Source organism: Papaver somniferum, chromosome 10, assembly GCF_003573695.1.
Source record: "Papaver somniferum cultivar HN1 chromosome 10, ASM357369v1, whole genome shotgun sequence".
In the NCBI taxonomy this organism is placed as follows: Eukaryota; Viridiplantae; Streptophyta; class Magnoliopsida; order Ranunculales; family Papaveraceae; genus Papaver; species Papaver somniferum.
The window spans coordinates 107,144,596-107,162,580 of record NC_039367.1 but is presented as its reverse complement, the minus strand read 5'-3'; the positions used below and the strand labels follow the sequence as shown (position 1 = coordinate 107,162,580).

The window sequence follows — 17,985 nt, the reverse complement described above, 5'->3', positions numbered from 1 at the left end:
CTTCTCTAATCCAACCTTTGGTTGTTGAGTTGATTGATCCTTGGACATTATTCTTTGGTACCGTCCAAGTTATCTCTCTTTGATAAATACTCGCAGATTTCTATTTGCTTGAGTAAAGATCAAATCGAGATATTGAGATAATAACTCCTTGAGATACTTTCTATCTAGATTGAGTCTGACTGTCTAGCTGATTCTCTAGCAAATTGTTTCGGAGTTAGTCCATACAAATTGATAATCGAAATATTGGGTGGGGTTGTTAGACCCCCGCCTTTTCAATTGGTATCAGAGAAGGAAAACACGTTTAAGACCTAACAAGTCCGTGTTTGTAGCGATCTGACTCTATGGGAAAGAGTACTATCTTTGATAAACGCGTCACCTGTAATAAAGATTCTTTCTCGTCTAATTCTATTAAATAGAAAATCTATTCTATCTCGAATATAGAAAAACCTTGTGGTTCGACGAGACAGACAAACAATGGCAGGTGTGTTGTTGATCTCCCTTCGAAAGAGACCTTCTCTTCTAATGAGTGGGATACAGCTGAAGAGAGTAATTGGATTCTAAATCTTGTTAGAATTCAAGATGTCAGATTGGATCAGCTAAAGCACCATGTCAATGTTCTTCTTGGTGTTGTAAGAGATTGCAAAGTCCATGGTAATGCTGAAGATCATTCTTCGTGCTTAACTCTTGAGGCCAGCCTCGAAAAGGATGCCTTGGATATTGAACGCCATTTGAATAAACTCTCCGTTCAAGGTTGTTCAAAGCAATCTAATATACCAAGAACTTATGATGTTTTACATTTAGAAGTAAAAACAGGTGTTCCTAATATTTCCACCAAACTTAGGATATTCTGTAGAAATCACAAATCTTCTGATGATGATATTAAGACGACTTCCTCCAATCATTCTTATGTTCAAAAGGTATGTCTCGTCTATGAGACCAAGAGTTCTGTTAGACAAATGAGAAATCCTAAGTTGAATAAAGACTCCTTAGTTCAACTTCAACACACCCTAGATTTGATTCTCAAAGGTGTGACTGACATATATATGATTGAGCAAATTGGTTTTCGTACCTATCCTGTGAATGGTACCAGGAATGTCAGTACAGTGAGTTCCTTCAATGTTCAAAGGCAGAATAGACATCTTAATAAACATCATCCTAAGGAAGTTAATCGTTGTGCTTCTGAAAGCAACGTTGATCCTGTTGAGAGAGTCATCCCAGAAGAAAGGAAAATCAATGAGAAGATAAAAGATATTAAAAAGAGAGTTGGAAGATATAAAGAGCTTGTCGACAGATTATCCTCTTCCTCATGTCAAGACACTTCTGGTAAGAACTCTAACTATGTCTCTTATTTTGATGACAGTAACTTTTATGATAATTTCTCATGTCAAACAGGATCCCTCTCTAAGTCCAAGAGGAAAAACAAACTTAACCAAAGATATAAACCTCGTAATGAGTCTGTGGCTCGTACTTGTGCTAATTAATCACAAGGTTCGAGAACTTAGTCATATAAAATCCTGTTGAGTAAGTAGTGTTAAAAACATGTATACTTGTTGCTTGCATCTGTTAAGTTAAGTTATTTTCTTATCGTCCATAGCTAAACTTGTGTTGACGGATTCACTAAGATCAAGTATTGGTTAAGTCAAAAGAAGTTGTTGCATACTATTTTAAATTTTGTTTTTAGGTCCTGTTTTCAAAATGTTTGAAGGATTTTATTTCTTGGGTATTTGTTGTACTCAAACGGATTCCGTTCTGGCCCGAGTCAACAGTTTTTTTTTAAAACCCTAAATTGTTGTCCCCAAAGATAAAATATCCAAGCTCTTAGGGTTACAAGTCACGTACGTATACTCCTGGTGGTTTTTGGATTTTAAAGAATGTCTTCCTCCTCTTCTTGCTATGGTGGTCTTGCAAAAGGATTTCTTGACAAAGGTGTTGAGGTTGAATCTAAGAGGAAGAGAACACTTGTAGATGAAGATCATCCCAATTCATCCCAATGCCTCATGCTTCTTTGCTTATACTAATGAAGATACTGAAAAGGATGATATGATCTCTGCTGAAGTTGTTCATGACTTTATTAAGTACTTTGGGGAAGCAAAACAACAGCTTGTTGATACTCTTAAAGGTCTTGATATGGTGAAAACTGAGTTGGAAAAGGTTGTGTCTGACCTTGGCCTCATAAAATCTCAAATCAAGGATATTCGAAAAGAGAATCATCTCTCCGTTGATGCTGAGAAGGTTGTCGATCACAAGCTCATAGACTTCATGTTTCATATGGATTATGTACCTCCTGTGTTCCTGTTCGCTGTTGAGGATACACCGGGATGCATTTCCCTTTAAGCTTGTCATCTGTTTTTGTTGAGTTTATATGCCTAGTATGTGTTCTTTTTGGATTAGTTGGAAGAATAACTAGTGCTTTGAATAGCGATGATTGTGACTACACATAGTTATTTTTGTTTTCATCTTCTTATGTTATTTTTTAGGTTTTGGTTATTAAATTCTAAAAATATTTGGAGGATGATGTTTATTGCAGTATTTTAATGGTTTGTGATATTGCAATATTTTTATGGGATATGTATTGTTTACGTCTGTGAACTTGAAGGTCTCATATTGCAATCAAAAGTAAAGTCGTTCATGAATCGGTATTCGTATGGATGAAAGGACGAATGGAATTTTGACATATACAAAAGTTATGCCTATGTAATCATGTATTTGATGGAAAATAGGATAAAATCTTTTGTTCTACAAGGATAAAGTCTATAATGTTGTTATGATGGAAAATAGAATAGATCCTTGTATGTTATCCACGATATTGATATTCATTGATCCATTTTATTATGTTTTACCGTGAAGGCTCCATTGTGTGTCTTATGTTGAGCACCTTACAACTAAGTCGATTTACCTTGGCTTTGTTGGTTGTTCCATAAGATGCTATATGTCGAGCATTAGGAACTAAATTAATCAACTAGTTTGGTTATTTAGTTAGTACTCCATAAGTCTTCTTTCTTATGTCGAGTACATGTACGGTTAAGGTTGTTATATTCTATGATGAACTTAGTCGGGGTTCCATAAGTTCTCTTATGTTGAGCCCAAAATAATTAAATTGATTACTTCAGTGATTAGTTTGGTTGTTTGTATTCCAATTAGATTAATTATAGGTACTCTTGTAATTAATCTAGTTGAGTTTTCATATATTCCACGAGTTCTTGTGTTGAGTATATGAAAGGCTACACTATCATGTTCTTTGGTTAATGTAGTCATATATTCCGTAAGTTTTTCCTTATGTTGAGTATTTGAACGGTTAAGTTAGTCATCTCCGTGTGATTGACTTAGTCGCAGCTCCGTGAGTTTACTTATGTTGAGCACTTTCAATTAAATTGATCACTTTTGTGGTTTGATTCAGTTGCGTATTCCAATTAAATTAATCATGGGTTTACTTGTGATTAATTTGGTTGAGATTTGGATATAGAAAATCATTCCTATGGTTTTTGGTGTCCAATAAAAAATACTTTTTTTTTTACAAAATTAAGGTTGCTCTAGTTGTTCTCTCGGGAATGACATCAAATGGGGGAGAGTTCTTTTGAACTTGTGCTTAATGGTAATATCTTGCGGGGAGTGCGGATGTGTAATTTTATAGGGGTTATCTTGTATCTTAAAACTCCTTGATGAATGTTTTTAACTTCGGCTATTAGATTGCATCTAAATTAAGTTGGTATGTATTTTTCTTTTGGTCATGAAATGTCTCTTGTGGAAATTTCATTATGATCCCATTCTTGTACCTTTGCCAATTTTATTGACAAAAAGGGGGAGAAATATTGTAGTTCACACTACAAATACATATGGTTTTCAGATCATTGTGTAAGGGGGAGTGGTTCCATGATCGAGATGGAGTATTAACTAAGGGGGAGTGATACATATCACCGTAGTATTATTGTTAAAGTCGTGATACAATTGGACTTTGATGTTATATAATAATACTATGACACTGTATAATAATGATCGAGAATCTCGATTTCTCTCATTGTTATAGCTACGGATCTTCAACAACGATGGTGCTAAACTTACAACCTTTGGGATCATTGGAGTACTTGGAAGGACGAATATTTCAAGGAACGTTGAAGATTAGACTATGGAATAGGAGACACTAAAGTTTATCTTTTTTGTATTTCATATGTATTAATAGTTTTGTTACTAAAATTGACAAAGGGGGAGATTGTTAGAGCATAGCTAGGTCAACCTCGCATGCGTTGCTATCTCAAGCATGTTTGTCAATGTTAGTGATCAAAACTATAAGTCTTGATTTCTAGCCTACATAGATAAGTCTCGGACTAGGATAGAAAAGTGTAGTTGAGCTCAAGGACTTCATGGTGATTCATCATACAATGACGAAGATCTATACAAGGAACCGTGAAACTTCATCAACAAACAGGTATGTGGAGACTTGAACTTATCTATCACTCAAAGTCTATCTCTTCTATCTCCTACTTCGTATGAGACAAAAGTCGTATGCTATATAGACTAGATCATACACATTTGACATTTCGAGCTGAGCATTCATTGCTTATCTTTTATCTCGAAATCGTGTGTTGGTAAAGCGTTTCTCTTTGATCAAGTTTATCTTCACCTAGTGACGAAAGTCATGAAAATTTTCAACCACTTTGAGAATTTCTCTGATGTGAATCAGTCTGTGAATAACGGATACATAGCGTCCTCTGAGAATGTCTCAATGATTGAAATGAGAGTTTAAATTACATAACCATGTATTTCTTGAACCGAAGTTTTCAAACTTTGTTGATCAAGAAAAATCGGGAGGATTTTGGAATTGGCTTGCTAAGTCCGCGAACTGTCGGAAGTTCTCGACCGAGAATTTCTGCTGGGATTTTCCAAATACTCGTTTGTGTGCTTAGTCCACGAACTCAGTCCGCGAACCCATTCCGCGAACTGGCGGAAGTTCTCATCCCGAGAATTTCTTCCGAGTTTGGAAAACTCAAACGATTAACTTAAGTCCGCGAACTTGTTTGTGAACTTAAGAGGTTATGATCTAAAGATGTGCTCTGAACATGAAACATTAAATTACTAAGGAATTCTTTATGCAAACCGTGGATATAATTTTCATGAGACGATTTAATCGAATCGAATCATCTTTGCTTCAATTGTGTCTTGTGTAGTTACATAAGATCTCATAGAAATTGAACAACTCTGTAACTAGTTCATTTGAGTCAATTGAACTAGTTATGGTGAAGAATAACAAGGTTAATATGAAATGCTCATATGGTTAACCTTTTGGGTTACTATGTTGAACCAACATACACGTACACGTTTGGGCATGGTTTTCACGAACCCAGTAAACGTCTACCCAAGTGTGTGTGACAAGCTAAGTTTTCGATCTAACGGTTGAGAAATATTAGCTTGGATCTAAATCAGGTTTTCATCTAACGGTGAATATGGATTGCTTTGTAACTAAGGAAAAACCCTGATTTGAAGGCTATATAAAGGAGACATCTAGCATTGTGCAAAAATAATCCCCACACGTCTGTGTGCTACTAGTGCTCCCGCTAGAGTCGATCTCCATTATCCTTTGATATTCTTCTCTAAAATCAGGTTAACGACTTAAAGACTTCATTTGGATTGTGAAGCCAGACCGATACTACTTTATCGTAGTTGTGTGATCTGATCTTGCATTTTCTATCATACGAGTACAATCGATTAATTGGCTTGAGATCGTGAGAGTTCTCCGATAGGCAAGATAAAGAAGTCGCAAACATCTTCGTCTCACTGTTTGTGATTCCTTGACAATCCGCTTGTGTAGTCAGGAAGGATTGTAGAGAGGTGATTGATTAATCTAGGCTGTTCTTCGAGAATATAAGACCGGATTATTAATTGGTTCTTGTTACCTTGATTTTATATCTAAAGACGGAACAAAACCTAAGGTTTATCTGTGGGAGACAGATTTATCCTTTTATAGACTTTCTGTGTGAGACAGATCTGTTTATTATCAAGTCTGTGATTTTGGGTTACAACAACTCTTGGTTGTGGGTGAGATCAGCTAAGGGAATCAAGTGCGCAATATCATGTTGGGATCAGAGGCGTAGGAGTACAACTGTACCTTGTATCAGTGGGAGATTAATAGGGGTTCAACTATAGTCCGATCCGAAGTTAGTTTGCAGTAGGCTAGTGTCTGTAGCGGCTTAATAGAGTGTGTATTCAATATGGACTAGGTCCTGGGGTTTTTCTGCATTTGCGGTTTCCTCGTTAACAAAACTTCTGGTGTCTGTGTTATTTCTTTTACGCATTATATTTTATATAATTGAAATAATACATGTTGTGCGTTCGTGATCATCAACTTCTCTAATCCAACCTTTGGTTGTTGAGTGTAGTTGATTGATCCTTGGACATTGGTCTTTGGTACCGTCCAAGTTATCTCTCTTTGATAAAGACTCGCAGGTTTCTATTTGCTTGAGTAAAGATCAAATCGAGAGATTGAGATAATAACTCCTTGAGATACTTTCTATCTAGTTTGAGTCTGACTGTCTAGTTGATTCTCTAGCAAAGTGTTTCGGAGTTAGTCCATACAGATTGCTAATCGAAATATTGGGTGGTGTTGTTAGACCCCGCTTTTCAGCTATCAAATGGGTATATTTTAAGCTCCATACGTAACTCATAAAAAGTGAACATAATTCAAAGGAACTATTTTTGGTGCAAAAAAAAAAAAAAAAAAACAGTAAAGGGACTAACATTATTTCCTGGAAGAAGGTTAACATACCAAGAAGATATGGAGGATTAGGTCTAAAAGATTTGAAGACATTTAATATCTCTCTTTTGGCTAAAACTTGCTTGGAGACTTCTAAATGAACCTCAAGAAAAATGGGTCCAGATTATGGAGGCAAGATATTTCAAAGGAACTGATTTACTGGTAGATGATACTTCTAAAAAAAGAAGCTATGGGATATGGCAAAGCATCCAATAGGACTTGAAGTTAAGAAAAAAAATTATTTATGGGAAGTTGGGGATGACAACTCAATAAAGGCTCACGAGCATAGATGGTTCTCTGATTGCTGTCGTAACACGTTAAAAATAATTACACTTCGTCACTCACAAAATATATAATGAAGTATTAGGTAAGAAATGAACGTTCCCACAGAGAGGTCTTGGATCGTTATATATTTTAATTTCCTATAAAGAACAAGGGGGAACTTTCTGATTTTAAATAAATAAAGCTAAATTAAAATGCAAACAAAGAAAAGTATCAAAGATGTGAAGATGTTGGTCAAGGATTTCATCTTCATTCACAAACATGTTCTTGTCTTAATAACTAGAATTCTTATTTAATCTCTCTTTATCAAAATCCCTAGGATACCTAGTCGAAAGAATATCCCGCAATTTTTCAGATTTCATCACACATACATGTAAAATGATGCGAGTATGAATTGTACCAAAAGAATAACATAACGCCTTGCGCTAATCAACTTAAATTCCCATGGAACATTATAGCGGCAGAGATTTTCATTTCATTTTGTCTGACACAAAATCTCGAGTCTTTTGATGGACCAATCAGAGAGAGCAATATAAGAAAAAACGTGTTCAAAAGTATTAGTGGGTAAACCCACTTCGAGATTTAGCTAAATTACGACGAAAATTCCAGTGAAACACATATGAATCCTATCTCAAACATCATATGTAGTTAACAATCTTGGTTTCAACTCAGTTCAAGGACTAATAAAGTGCATATGCACGAATCAAACAATGATCTATACCAAACAAAGAACCACTAAGAATTCATTCAATAACAAACCCTTAAAGACATTCAATAACAGTAATAGCTGAAATTAACGAAATGGAACATAAAAATATGTTTACAAACATAAATCAACCAAAACCCCTAAAATTGACAAAACCTCATAATTCCAAATTACAATACAAAATGTTTTTATCAAATTAGGATTTCAGAATCACATACCTACTCAATAGGATTTCCATACAACCTCTAAAAATACTAATTTATTATCAAATTGGATTAACTTTGAAACATCATCTTCATCACCATCGTTAATTTTTTTTTTATATGCATTTGGAGCGATCCCGGTTGAATTACCAAAATGGATCAAGAGATTACATATATATGTTGGGACCTTAGTCCCACATTGGTTAGATGGGAATTAATTGGGTAGTTTATAAGTCAATGAAATCCCTCAACTTGTAGACCGATTTTAGAGTTGAGTTCTACACATGTACTTATGACGAGTTAGGGTCGGTACCCTAACATTTGGTATCTGTGCCAACCACCACGATCCATGCCCGCTCAACGGAAGGGGTGACCTATATAGGCTAGATTAAAGTGTTGGGGTACCTATGTATGGACGTAGTTGTCACCCGCAATGAATACTAGTAGTAGTAGTCGAGTGGAGACGCCATAAGGGGCTACCGCCAGGTTAATGTCGATAGAGTGGGCCAATGAAGATGTTGGTCCGGAAGCATGGTGGGATGTTGGGACCTTAGTCCCACATTGGTTAAATGAGGATTAATTGGATAATTTATAAGTCAATGGAATCCCTCAACTTGTACACCGGTTTTAGAATTGAGTTTTACCCATGAACTTATGACGAGTTAGATGACCTATTTCACTAATCATGGGATATTTCTAAAACTACCCTTTTAATTGATTATTTTTCTATAAGAAATATGTATAATTTGATAGTCATGTTTATATTCGTTGAGCAGGTGTTTTAAAATGCTTTTCAACGGTATAAAGTTTATAAAAAACCGTGGTATAGTTTAAGAGATAAATCGTTTCTAAATTTTGCTAATTATTGTCCATAAGAGTACAATTGTAAAAAATAGTTAAATATACTCCACTTTCCTCATTGCCTTAAAATTTGTGCAAACTACAACTAGGTCATCTTATTAGGGACGGAGGGAGTATATCACTGTTTAGATAACACCGAGTCGAAAAAATAACCAAAGAATGTAACACAAGTACAAAATCAAGAAAAATTGTCAGCGCATAAAAAGGTGAAGTAAAGAGAAAAAGATTTGAGGCTTAGTGTTTGTAGTCTGGGTTGTCCCTCAGCCCAAGTTGTGAGAGAACTTGGCAATACCAATTCCAGTCTGTTCTTCCGAGATATCTAAGAATCTTCTTCCTCCTTTGCACCATTGCTACCAGCCCCTTTCTAGAATGTTATCCTACATATCAGACAGCGTAAATATCTTGCATTACATTTCTGCTACATCAGGTTTTTGAATTGAAAACCAGCAGTACAGTGAAAAATAGAGTATGAAATGAAGTTGACGCCTGCCGAGATCATCTATATTGCCAAGAGGAATAGAATAATGAAGGAACGACACATCCATGGGAAAACGTAAATATAGCCCTAAACAGAAAGTTACCTTTTTATGTAAAACAGATGATAGATGCTTGATTTTTGTTGTCAGTTGAGCAACTGCAACACATTGAGAAACAATCCATAATTTATAAAGTAGGTTAACAAAGCTTCAAGAATAACTGTATTTACAGACTTCTGGTACAAACAAATACTTCAAGGAAGTCCAACACAGAACAGCATAAATCTAAGTTTAACTTTTTACTTAGCATGAACAACAAGAAAAACATGTACCTAAACTTACTCTACCTATCATTTGTCGTTGACCAAAATTTCAGAAAATCATTACAGTTTCTAGGACTTCAGAATCACTATTATATATGAGATATATGCAGAATTAGAAGAGTCACAAGAGCCAAAGAGATAAAGACAGAGAATATTACCTTGAACACGGGAAGATCCACAGTCCGACTCTGATATTTTAAACTCGTCCCGAACTTTCTTGAGCTCCAACTTTATCTTCTCTTCTGAAGACATGTTATCTGGATGGAAATACTGCATTCATACACCAAAAGGTTGTGGATTCAGGTAATCTAATCTAAAATGGAGAATAAACCAAAGTAATTCAATATTACGAGCTCAAGCATGCACATAACTTCTAAAGTAACTGTAACCCACCATTTGAATATTACAATCACATTCTGAAGACATGAAAAGCAGACAACTGTCTGTTGGGAGACTATATTTTAACCATGTCAAGTAGGAGTAATTAGTAGATTTATTTACTTGGAGACTTTGAGTCCTACTCAGGCAATAACTTACCTCTTGTCTGAAGATTGTTAACTGGTGTCTTTTGATGTTTTATGCCTGCGTCAGAAGCTTGTGTGTTTATTATGTCAACAGAACTCTTATCAGTAAGTTAATTAAGACCATTTGCTGACAGATTCACTCTTCGAATCTCTATTACAAAGTCAACATATCTCCATCATCACACAAATTGTTTGAAGAAAAACTTCATGAGCTAAAAATCAATAACATTATGAAAGTTTCTCTCTGCTTGCTTGACTCACCGTACTAGTTAATCGGGTGATTCTTGACAAATCTTTTATATAAAATGAAAGAGACTGAGGATGCATTCTTTTCCATAGGTACTGAATTGTACCCAATTCTTTGATTCTGCGAAAGCCTAACCTACATAGAATTCGATACTACTGAACAGTAACCAATTCTTTCATTCTGTGAAAGACCCAACGCACCGCACACAGCTACAAATAGAAGTCGAATTCTAGCTTTCTGAAAGCAGTTACCACCCAAGATATTTCAAGTGATGTATGAACTCTACAAAACATCTTATCTAACACATTTCTACTAGAATTGCCAATGGATTCTTCGCACTTCCACAAAACCAACCATGTATGCACAAAATCTTATCTACTGAATATACAATATAGCATAAATGAAAAACAATTAGGTCGAGCATTTGGTTTGTCATTGATTTTCCGAATATTTCTTAAGCTTTCACGAATTGAATTAATCGAAACATTCCCCTGTTTATTTTCATCAGTTTTCTCAGGGACGTTTCTCTTGTAAAGGTCTTGAAAATGAAGTCGTTGGTTGAGGAGGAACAGAAGATCTACGACGAAATTCAGAGAGGTTTTTTCTTATTTCGTCTAATTTAGGAGGAGGAGGAGGAGGAGGAGAATCATTTAAAGTATTTCTTCAAGGTGGTAATGATGATGTTTGTTGTAGACTTTCTTTAACATCGCTGAAAAGAGAGGAAGATGATGGAACCTTGTCACCATTATTATTAGACTCCGATGAGAATAACTTATTAGATTTGGGTTTTGGATGGGTCGAAATCTTGATCTTAGTTGCAGAGCCATTGAAGGAAAGGGAGAAGAAATGGATGAATCAAATCTAAAACCCTAGTTCCATCCACTTTCTTCACTTTAAAAGTCAGGACAAACCAACCCGTTGGGTTTGATTATCGAGTGGAGGCTCATGAACGGCCCATCATTATCTGCACATAACCCGTCCCATATCCAGACACAAGTGCTCCTTAACAAGTTTCCGATGTTGAGGGTACGTTATTTATATGTCCTACTTTTGACACCCAATAAATATATCATTATACAACAATAATATGTCCATACTTTTTAATAATCATATTCATTTAATATTAGATTATCTTAATACCCTCACAAATATAATATTTTTCTTTATTTCAAAATGGAACAAATTTCTTTCTCTACCACTTCACCACCACCACTAGCACCACCACCGCTCAACAACCACCACCTTCCAACCGCCACCACCACTAATATTCCACCACCACTCCTTCACCACCAACAGTCCTCCACCACCACTAGTTCGTCGCCGCCACCGCCACTAGTCTTCCGCCGCCACCACCGCCACCGTCGTCGCTGCCGCCACCACTGGTTCAGATATTTTTGTATCAACAACAGTAGTTGATCCAAAAAAAAATAGAACCAACAGTAGAAATTGATCCAATTTAGGGGATCAACAATGGTAGTTGATCCAAAAAAAAAGAAAGATCAACAGTACAAGTTGATCCAATTTAGGGGATCAACAATGGTAGCTGATCCCCTAAATTGGATCAACAATGAAAGTTGATCCATGTAAATGGAGTGAACTTGGCATGAGTCGAACACGCATCATCTGACATGGAGTCAGTCATGCTACCATTGCACCACAAGTTCAACATTGGAAGAAATTTACACGATTTAAACTACAAGCATGATTTAAACTACAAGCATAATTATACTTATCCAAGAAAATATTGTCAACAATAGAAGTTGAAAGGATCAACAACAGTAGTTGATCCAAAAAAAAAGGTTTAACAGTAGAAGTTGATCCAATTTAGGGGATCAACGACAGTAGTTGATCCCCTAATTTGGATCAACAATGGAAGTTGATCCACTACTATCACCTCCACCGCAACAACATCCACCACCACCACCATAGCAACAAGCACCAACACTATGTTGGAACATCCACCACCACTGCTGCAAACGCAAACAACCACCACCACTGCCATCGCTATAACTATACCTTCCACCACCATCAAAAACATGCAAATACAATACAACAATTATAATAGCGTCACTACCACCATCAACAGTAGTTGATCCCATAAAAAAATGGGTCAACAACAGGAGTTGATCCCATAAAAAATTGGATCAACAATAGGTGTTGATAGCATAAATGGGATCAAGAACAGTAGTTGATCCCGTAAAAATTGAAGTAAGTAGGTTTACTAAAAGGACAATTGCTATACCTGGAACACCAAAGTTATCATCATCACCTTCACAACCACCACAATTATCATCTCCACTACAACATCATCCATCATCATATCAATAACTACCGCCACCACAACAATAGCCACCAACTGCAACATCCAAAAATAAAAAAGTTCATTGTATACCGACATATACAAAGGAAAAACATTAAATTCGATCAACGCATTTGTTTCTCAAAGTAGTCAAAAACCCCAATTGAACAAACACCGTTATCATCGATTTTAGGTTCTTCAAACTGAATTCAATATTGAAATCGAAATGAATCTAATATTTCTGATGATCAAGTTTGAGATTTGGAGATTAGGTTCTCACTGATTCCTGACTCAATCGATACGGATCAGATGCTTCCGGATATGATGATAAATTTGTTGGAGGTGGCGGAGCTGGTGAAGGTGTTGGTAGTGGTGCAGGCGACGTTTTTTTTTGTTTCTCTCTGATTCCTGATTTAATCGATACGAGTCGGGTGCTGCCGGATCTGATGAAAAATTTGATGGAGGTGGCGGAGCTGGTGAAGGTGTTGGTAGTGGTGCAGGCGACAGTGAGGGCTTTTGTTTCTCTCTCAACTTCGAGAGTGTAAAGAAATACACGAAGAAGAAGAAGAAGAAGAAAAAGAAGAAGAAGAAGAAGAAGAAGAAGAAGAAGAAGAAGAAGAAGAAGAAGAAGGAGGTCCCTAGTGGAATTATACAAATTTTGTTTTTATTAAAAATTTCAATTATGCCATTAGGAACATTTATAAAGTTTCTAAAGGATAATTGTATAGGCCATAAAAATGATGGACAATAATTCAATTTCCACGTGATAATAAGTAGAAGAAGAAAGGAGTATCTGAATCATGGCTTCTTCTTCTTGTTGTTTCAGTGGAAGTTCAATTTCTTCTGCATATCATCATCATGACAGACCCCATATATGAAACCAAAATTATCCAATCCCAACCCATTTCAAATCAAAATGACCCATATCTTTAACATCCATTACTACTACTTGTACAGAAAAAAACAGCAGAAATGTGAGAGGGGAAAGAGATAGAGAGAATCTAGAGAGAGATCTAGAGAAAGAAAAAGAAGAAGTGAATAATAAGATAGCTTCTAAAAAGCTATATCTGTATACTGAGAAGAGAAGCAACTAAAGCTATAATTGAAAAGAAAAAAGGCCCACCAATTCTAAGAAACTCTACCTAGAACTCTTCTTGAAGCTCTTCATGAAAGAATCTCTGCCTTGCGTTGGGAATCTGCTCTCAAGGTTTTTTTTTTTTCCTTCTTTTCTTTTTGTGTTTTGTGCACATCAACTGTTAGAATTAAGGCTAAAAATTTATCTTGAAATGGATTTTAGCTGTGCGAGTTTGAATTGGGAGCGTTTAAGAATCGGAGTTAGATGTTCCTTCCTTTATGTTGTCACATCTTATATGGGCATACACTGCAGATGTGATGTTAAATTGATATTCACATCTTAAAGAACATACTATTTACAAGCATAAGTTTTGTATAATGTTTTCCGTTAACCATGTTTTTCTATACCCTGGATCGAATTACTTGCGGCTTCCTCTTTATATGTAATCTCTTGGTTTTCTATTCTAGGTATTTGAGCTACTGCAAGAGCAGCTATGGTACCGCCCTAATCCTGGTATATACATAAAGCTCATAGTCATGCTTGGTAATGCAAGCAACCCGACAAGGCCCAAGAGCTTTTTCAGTCTATGATTGATGAAGGTTGTATGGCGAATCATGAGTCATACACGGCACTAGTTTCAGCCTACAGTAGGACTGGCCTCTTGCATCAAGCCTTTTCTCTCCTCGAACAAATGAAGGTTACACCTGGTTGTAAGCCCGACGTTTTCACTTACCCATTCTCATAAAATCTTGTCTGCAAGTCTTTGCTTTCGACCATGTGCAAACTATGCTCTCTGACATGGCAGAAGAAGGTGTCAAGCCCAATACCATCACATACAAACACCCTCATCGATGCCTATGGGAAAGCAGGCAGGTATTGCTCGATTTCTGTTTTCAAGTTTCCTCGTAATTGATAGAGTTCCTTATGTTCATGTCTTTATGATCTGGATTGGTTTGAAAACGAGGATAGTGAAAAACCTTGAAACACATTTTCAGCTATGCAATCTTCAGACCAGACTGAACTGAAAACCGACAAGAACAAAAGATGATTTTGTTGCAAGTGTAATTTATATGACTTTAATGATAAAACACATTCCATTATATATATAACCTAGCTAGGTAAGATGCAGGGAAAATTACCTCAGCATATGAAATTTATATTTCGTTATGTTCTGATAGGTTTGGAGAGATGGAATCTACACTCATGGAAATGCTTCTGGAGCAAGAGTGTCAACCTGATGTTTTGGACCATGAACTCGACTCTTAGAGCTTTTGGTGGCAGTGGGCAGATTGAGACAATGGAGAGATGCTATGAGAAGTTCCAGAGCGCAGGTATCCGTCCCAGCATTAAAACTTTCAACTACTCCTGGATTCATATGGAAAGGCTGGTAGTTACGAAAAGATGAGTGCAGTGATGGAGTATATGCAAAAATACTACTTCTCGTGGACAATTGTAACCTACAATGTGGTAATAGACGCATTTGGGAGAGCTGGAGACCTAAAACAGATGGAATACTTGTTCAGGCTAATGAGATCTGAAAGGATTAAACCGAACTGTGTCACACTCTGCTCACTTGTTAGATCATACGGAAGAGCAGGAGCGAAGGAAAAGATTGAAGGTGTTATAAGGTTCATTGAGAACTCAGATATACTGCTGGATACTGTGTTTTTTAACTGTTTGGTTGATGCCTATGGAAGGTTAGGCTGTTTAGCTGAGATGAGACAAGTGTTGGAAATGATGGAAAAGAGTGGCTGCAAACCTGGTAAAGTTACATACAGCACCATGATCAAAGCTTATACCAGTAACGGTGTAAGTAGTCGTGCGAAAGAGCTTCAAGATATCATCGGCAGACAATATGTGAATAGACGTGACAGTAAACTATCACAGATCGACGAGCCTCATTTTCATTAACATATGTAATTTATAAGTGTATAATGTATTGTACTCCCTCCATTGCAGGAAAAAAGAAAAATCCTATTTACACAATTTTTAACCTGGCGTTTTTAGGGGCCACCCCAAAGGATTTAGGGGCCATCAATTTATACCCAGCCAAAGACTCTAGTTAAGGGGTATCCTATATGATATTGAAGTTACATAAATGCCCTTCTGGTAAAACTGTATAAAAACCAAATCAAAAACAATTCTACTCATTTCAACTCTTCTTCTTCCAGTTTCATATTATCTTCCGATTGTGGAGAAAAAAAAATTTTCCTCGTTCAACCGAAACATCGCCGCGAATCGTAAAATCAAAACATCGTCGATTCGATTATAAAACAATGGATAAGAGAAATGAAACCCACAGACCTAGAACCAAAAATGTTGCTCGGGGTATCGATCCAAACATTGGAATTTTAGCAAGAAATAAAGAAATTCTTGCTGCAAATGAAGAAGAACGCGAAGAACAAGTACCCGGCAATGTAGTCGGTGGTGGCGATTCCGAGACTCAAACACTTCGTCAACTTCAAATGGCCCCAATTAGGTAAGAATCTATCATTTTTGGGGTTTATTTCGCTTTAATTCGTCGAATCGAGAAAAAAATTTCTAGGGTTTTCGGTTATTTATCCAGATTCGGACGATATGCATGCTCATTTACTTCCGAATGTAGTCGTGTTCTTCATTTTTCAAGAACATCGACAGTATTCGGGAGAAATATTTGATGATTATCTGCCGAATATTGGTGGCCATATCTTCCTGGATACAAACTGCTAATAATCGGTAGTTTAATGAATTTTTTGGCTACCGAATATATTTAAGTAGACACAAAGTATTCGGAAGAACACTCACTACCGAATGTATATATTGAAAAAATCTCAAAATTTCTGATATAGGAAAAATCCCATTTTGGGGCCAGTATTCATTCGGAAGACAATATAATGTTTTATACCTCCGATTGTGTAGGATAAAATTTTAGAGTTTCTGAACTCCAGTTGATGAATATTCGGTTGTAAACATGTTTAGTTATATTCCGATTGTTTTTCATTCGAAAAAAATATGTGTCTTTTTACTTCCGAATTTGTACATTCGGGTTATAGATGTGCACTTTGTCTTCCGATTGTGTAGGATGAAAAATTTACAGCTTCTGAACTCCAATTGATGTATATTCGGTTGCAAATATGTTTAGTTAGCTTCCGATTGTTTTGTATTCGGGAACAATATGTGTCTTTTAAGTTCTGCCAAGCTCTAAGGGTACCCTCAATTGTTGGGTATATTACTAATAAAGTAACTGAGAAGAAGATACTTAGCTCAAAATAATGTTGCTGATGTTGCTGCACAGAAAATGTAGAGGCACGTAGACTACGCTGTCCCTACGCCAATCTAAAGGCAATATCCTCTTTACTATATTTTGTAACAACATGGGAAAGAGTACTGTAGACAAACCCCCAAAGTTTAGTGGCAAAGACTTTAAACGATGGCAGTCCAAAATGTTATTCTTCTTAAAAGACCAAAGGCTAGATGAAGTTGCCTTAGAAAGACCCTCAAGAAGGCTTCATGACCGTGGTTATGAAGATAGACTGGATAGGTGGACTAGGAAAAATTACATGAGCAAAAGGGTGGTGTCTCCAAAAACACCATCAAAGGCGACTGCTATAACTGTGGGAAAACTGGTCATATGGCCAAGGACTGTATGGCACCTAAAAAGACCAAAAATGATCCTAAACAGAAAAATAAGGCAAACGTAGTAGATGATTCTGGATATTTTACTGGCATGGTGTCTGAAGTCAACCTTGTCTCTAATGTGACCAATGTGAGAGACTGGTGGCTTGATTCTGGAGCCACTAGGCATGTCTGTAAGTTCAGAAATGCTTTCTCCTCCTATAACAAAGTAGGAGACGATGAGAAATTGTTTATGGGAAACTCTTCTACCTCTAAAGTGGTAGGAAAAGGCAAGGTTGAATTGAAGCTCACTTCAGGAAAAACTCTCGCATTGAATGACGTGTATCACGTCCCGGACATATGCAAGAATCTTATCTCAGAAACCATCTTACTTGGAAAGGTTTTAAATTTGTAGCTGAGTCTAACAAAGTTGTAATCTCTAAAGGTGGTGACTTCGTAGGAAAAGGATATGTCACTGATAACATGATTAAGCTTAGTGTACTTTCTTTGAACTTGAATGATAATGCATCTTCTTCTGCTTATGTTTGTGACTCCTCACATGTTTGGCATGATAGACTAGGACATGTTAATTTCAAATCTATTGAAAGACTTGCTAAATTAGGCTGCATTCCTAAAATAAACTTTGACAG

General features: G+C 36.4%; 1 protein-coding gene and 1 pseudogene across 2 annotated transcripts; one reads left to right on the top strand and one right to left on the bottom strand.

The window, feature by feature from the left end:
* Positions 1-8,781: 8,781 nt before the first annotated feature.
* Positions 8,782-11,266, bottom strand: LOC113317621 (30S ribosomal protein S15-like). 2 transcript variants are annotated; one of them, XR_003343774.1, is made up of 4 exons: positions 10,134-11,266; positions 9,755-9,866; positions 9,379-9,431; positions 8,782-9,174 (listed from the first exon to the last, which is right to left on the bottom strand). XR_003343774.1 is itself a non-coding variant. In XM_026565775.1 (4 exons), exons 1-4 carry the CDS (start codon positions 10,445-10,447, stop codon positions 9,148-9,150), a joined length of 258 nt encoding a protein of 85 aa, XP_026421560.1. In that variant the 5' UTR covers positions 10,448-11,266; the 3' UTR covers positions 8,782-9,147. The 2 variants fall into 2 exon arrangements, 1 of the variants encoding a protein (XP_026421560.1); XM_026565775.1 differs by having other exon boundaries at positions 10,382-11,266.
* A 2,329-nt stretch (positions 11,267-13,595) lies between these two features.
* Positions 13,596-15,734, top strand: LOC113316061 (annotated as a pseudogene).
* The last annotated feature ends 2,251 nt before the right edge of the window (positions 15,735-17,985 follow it).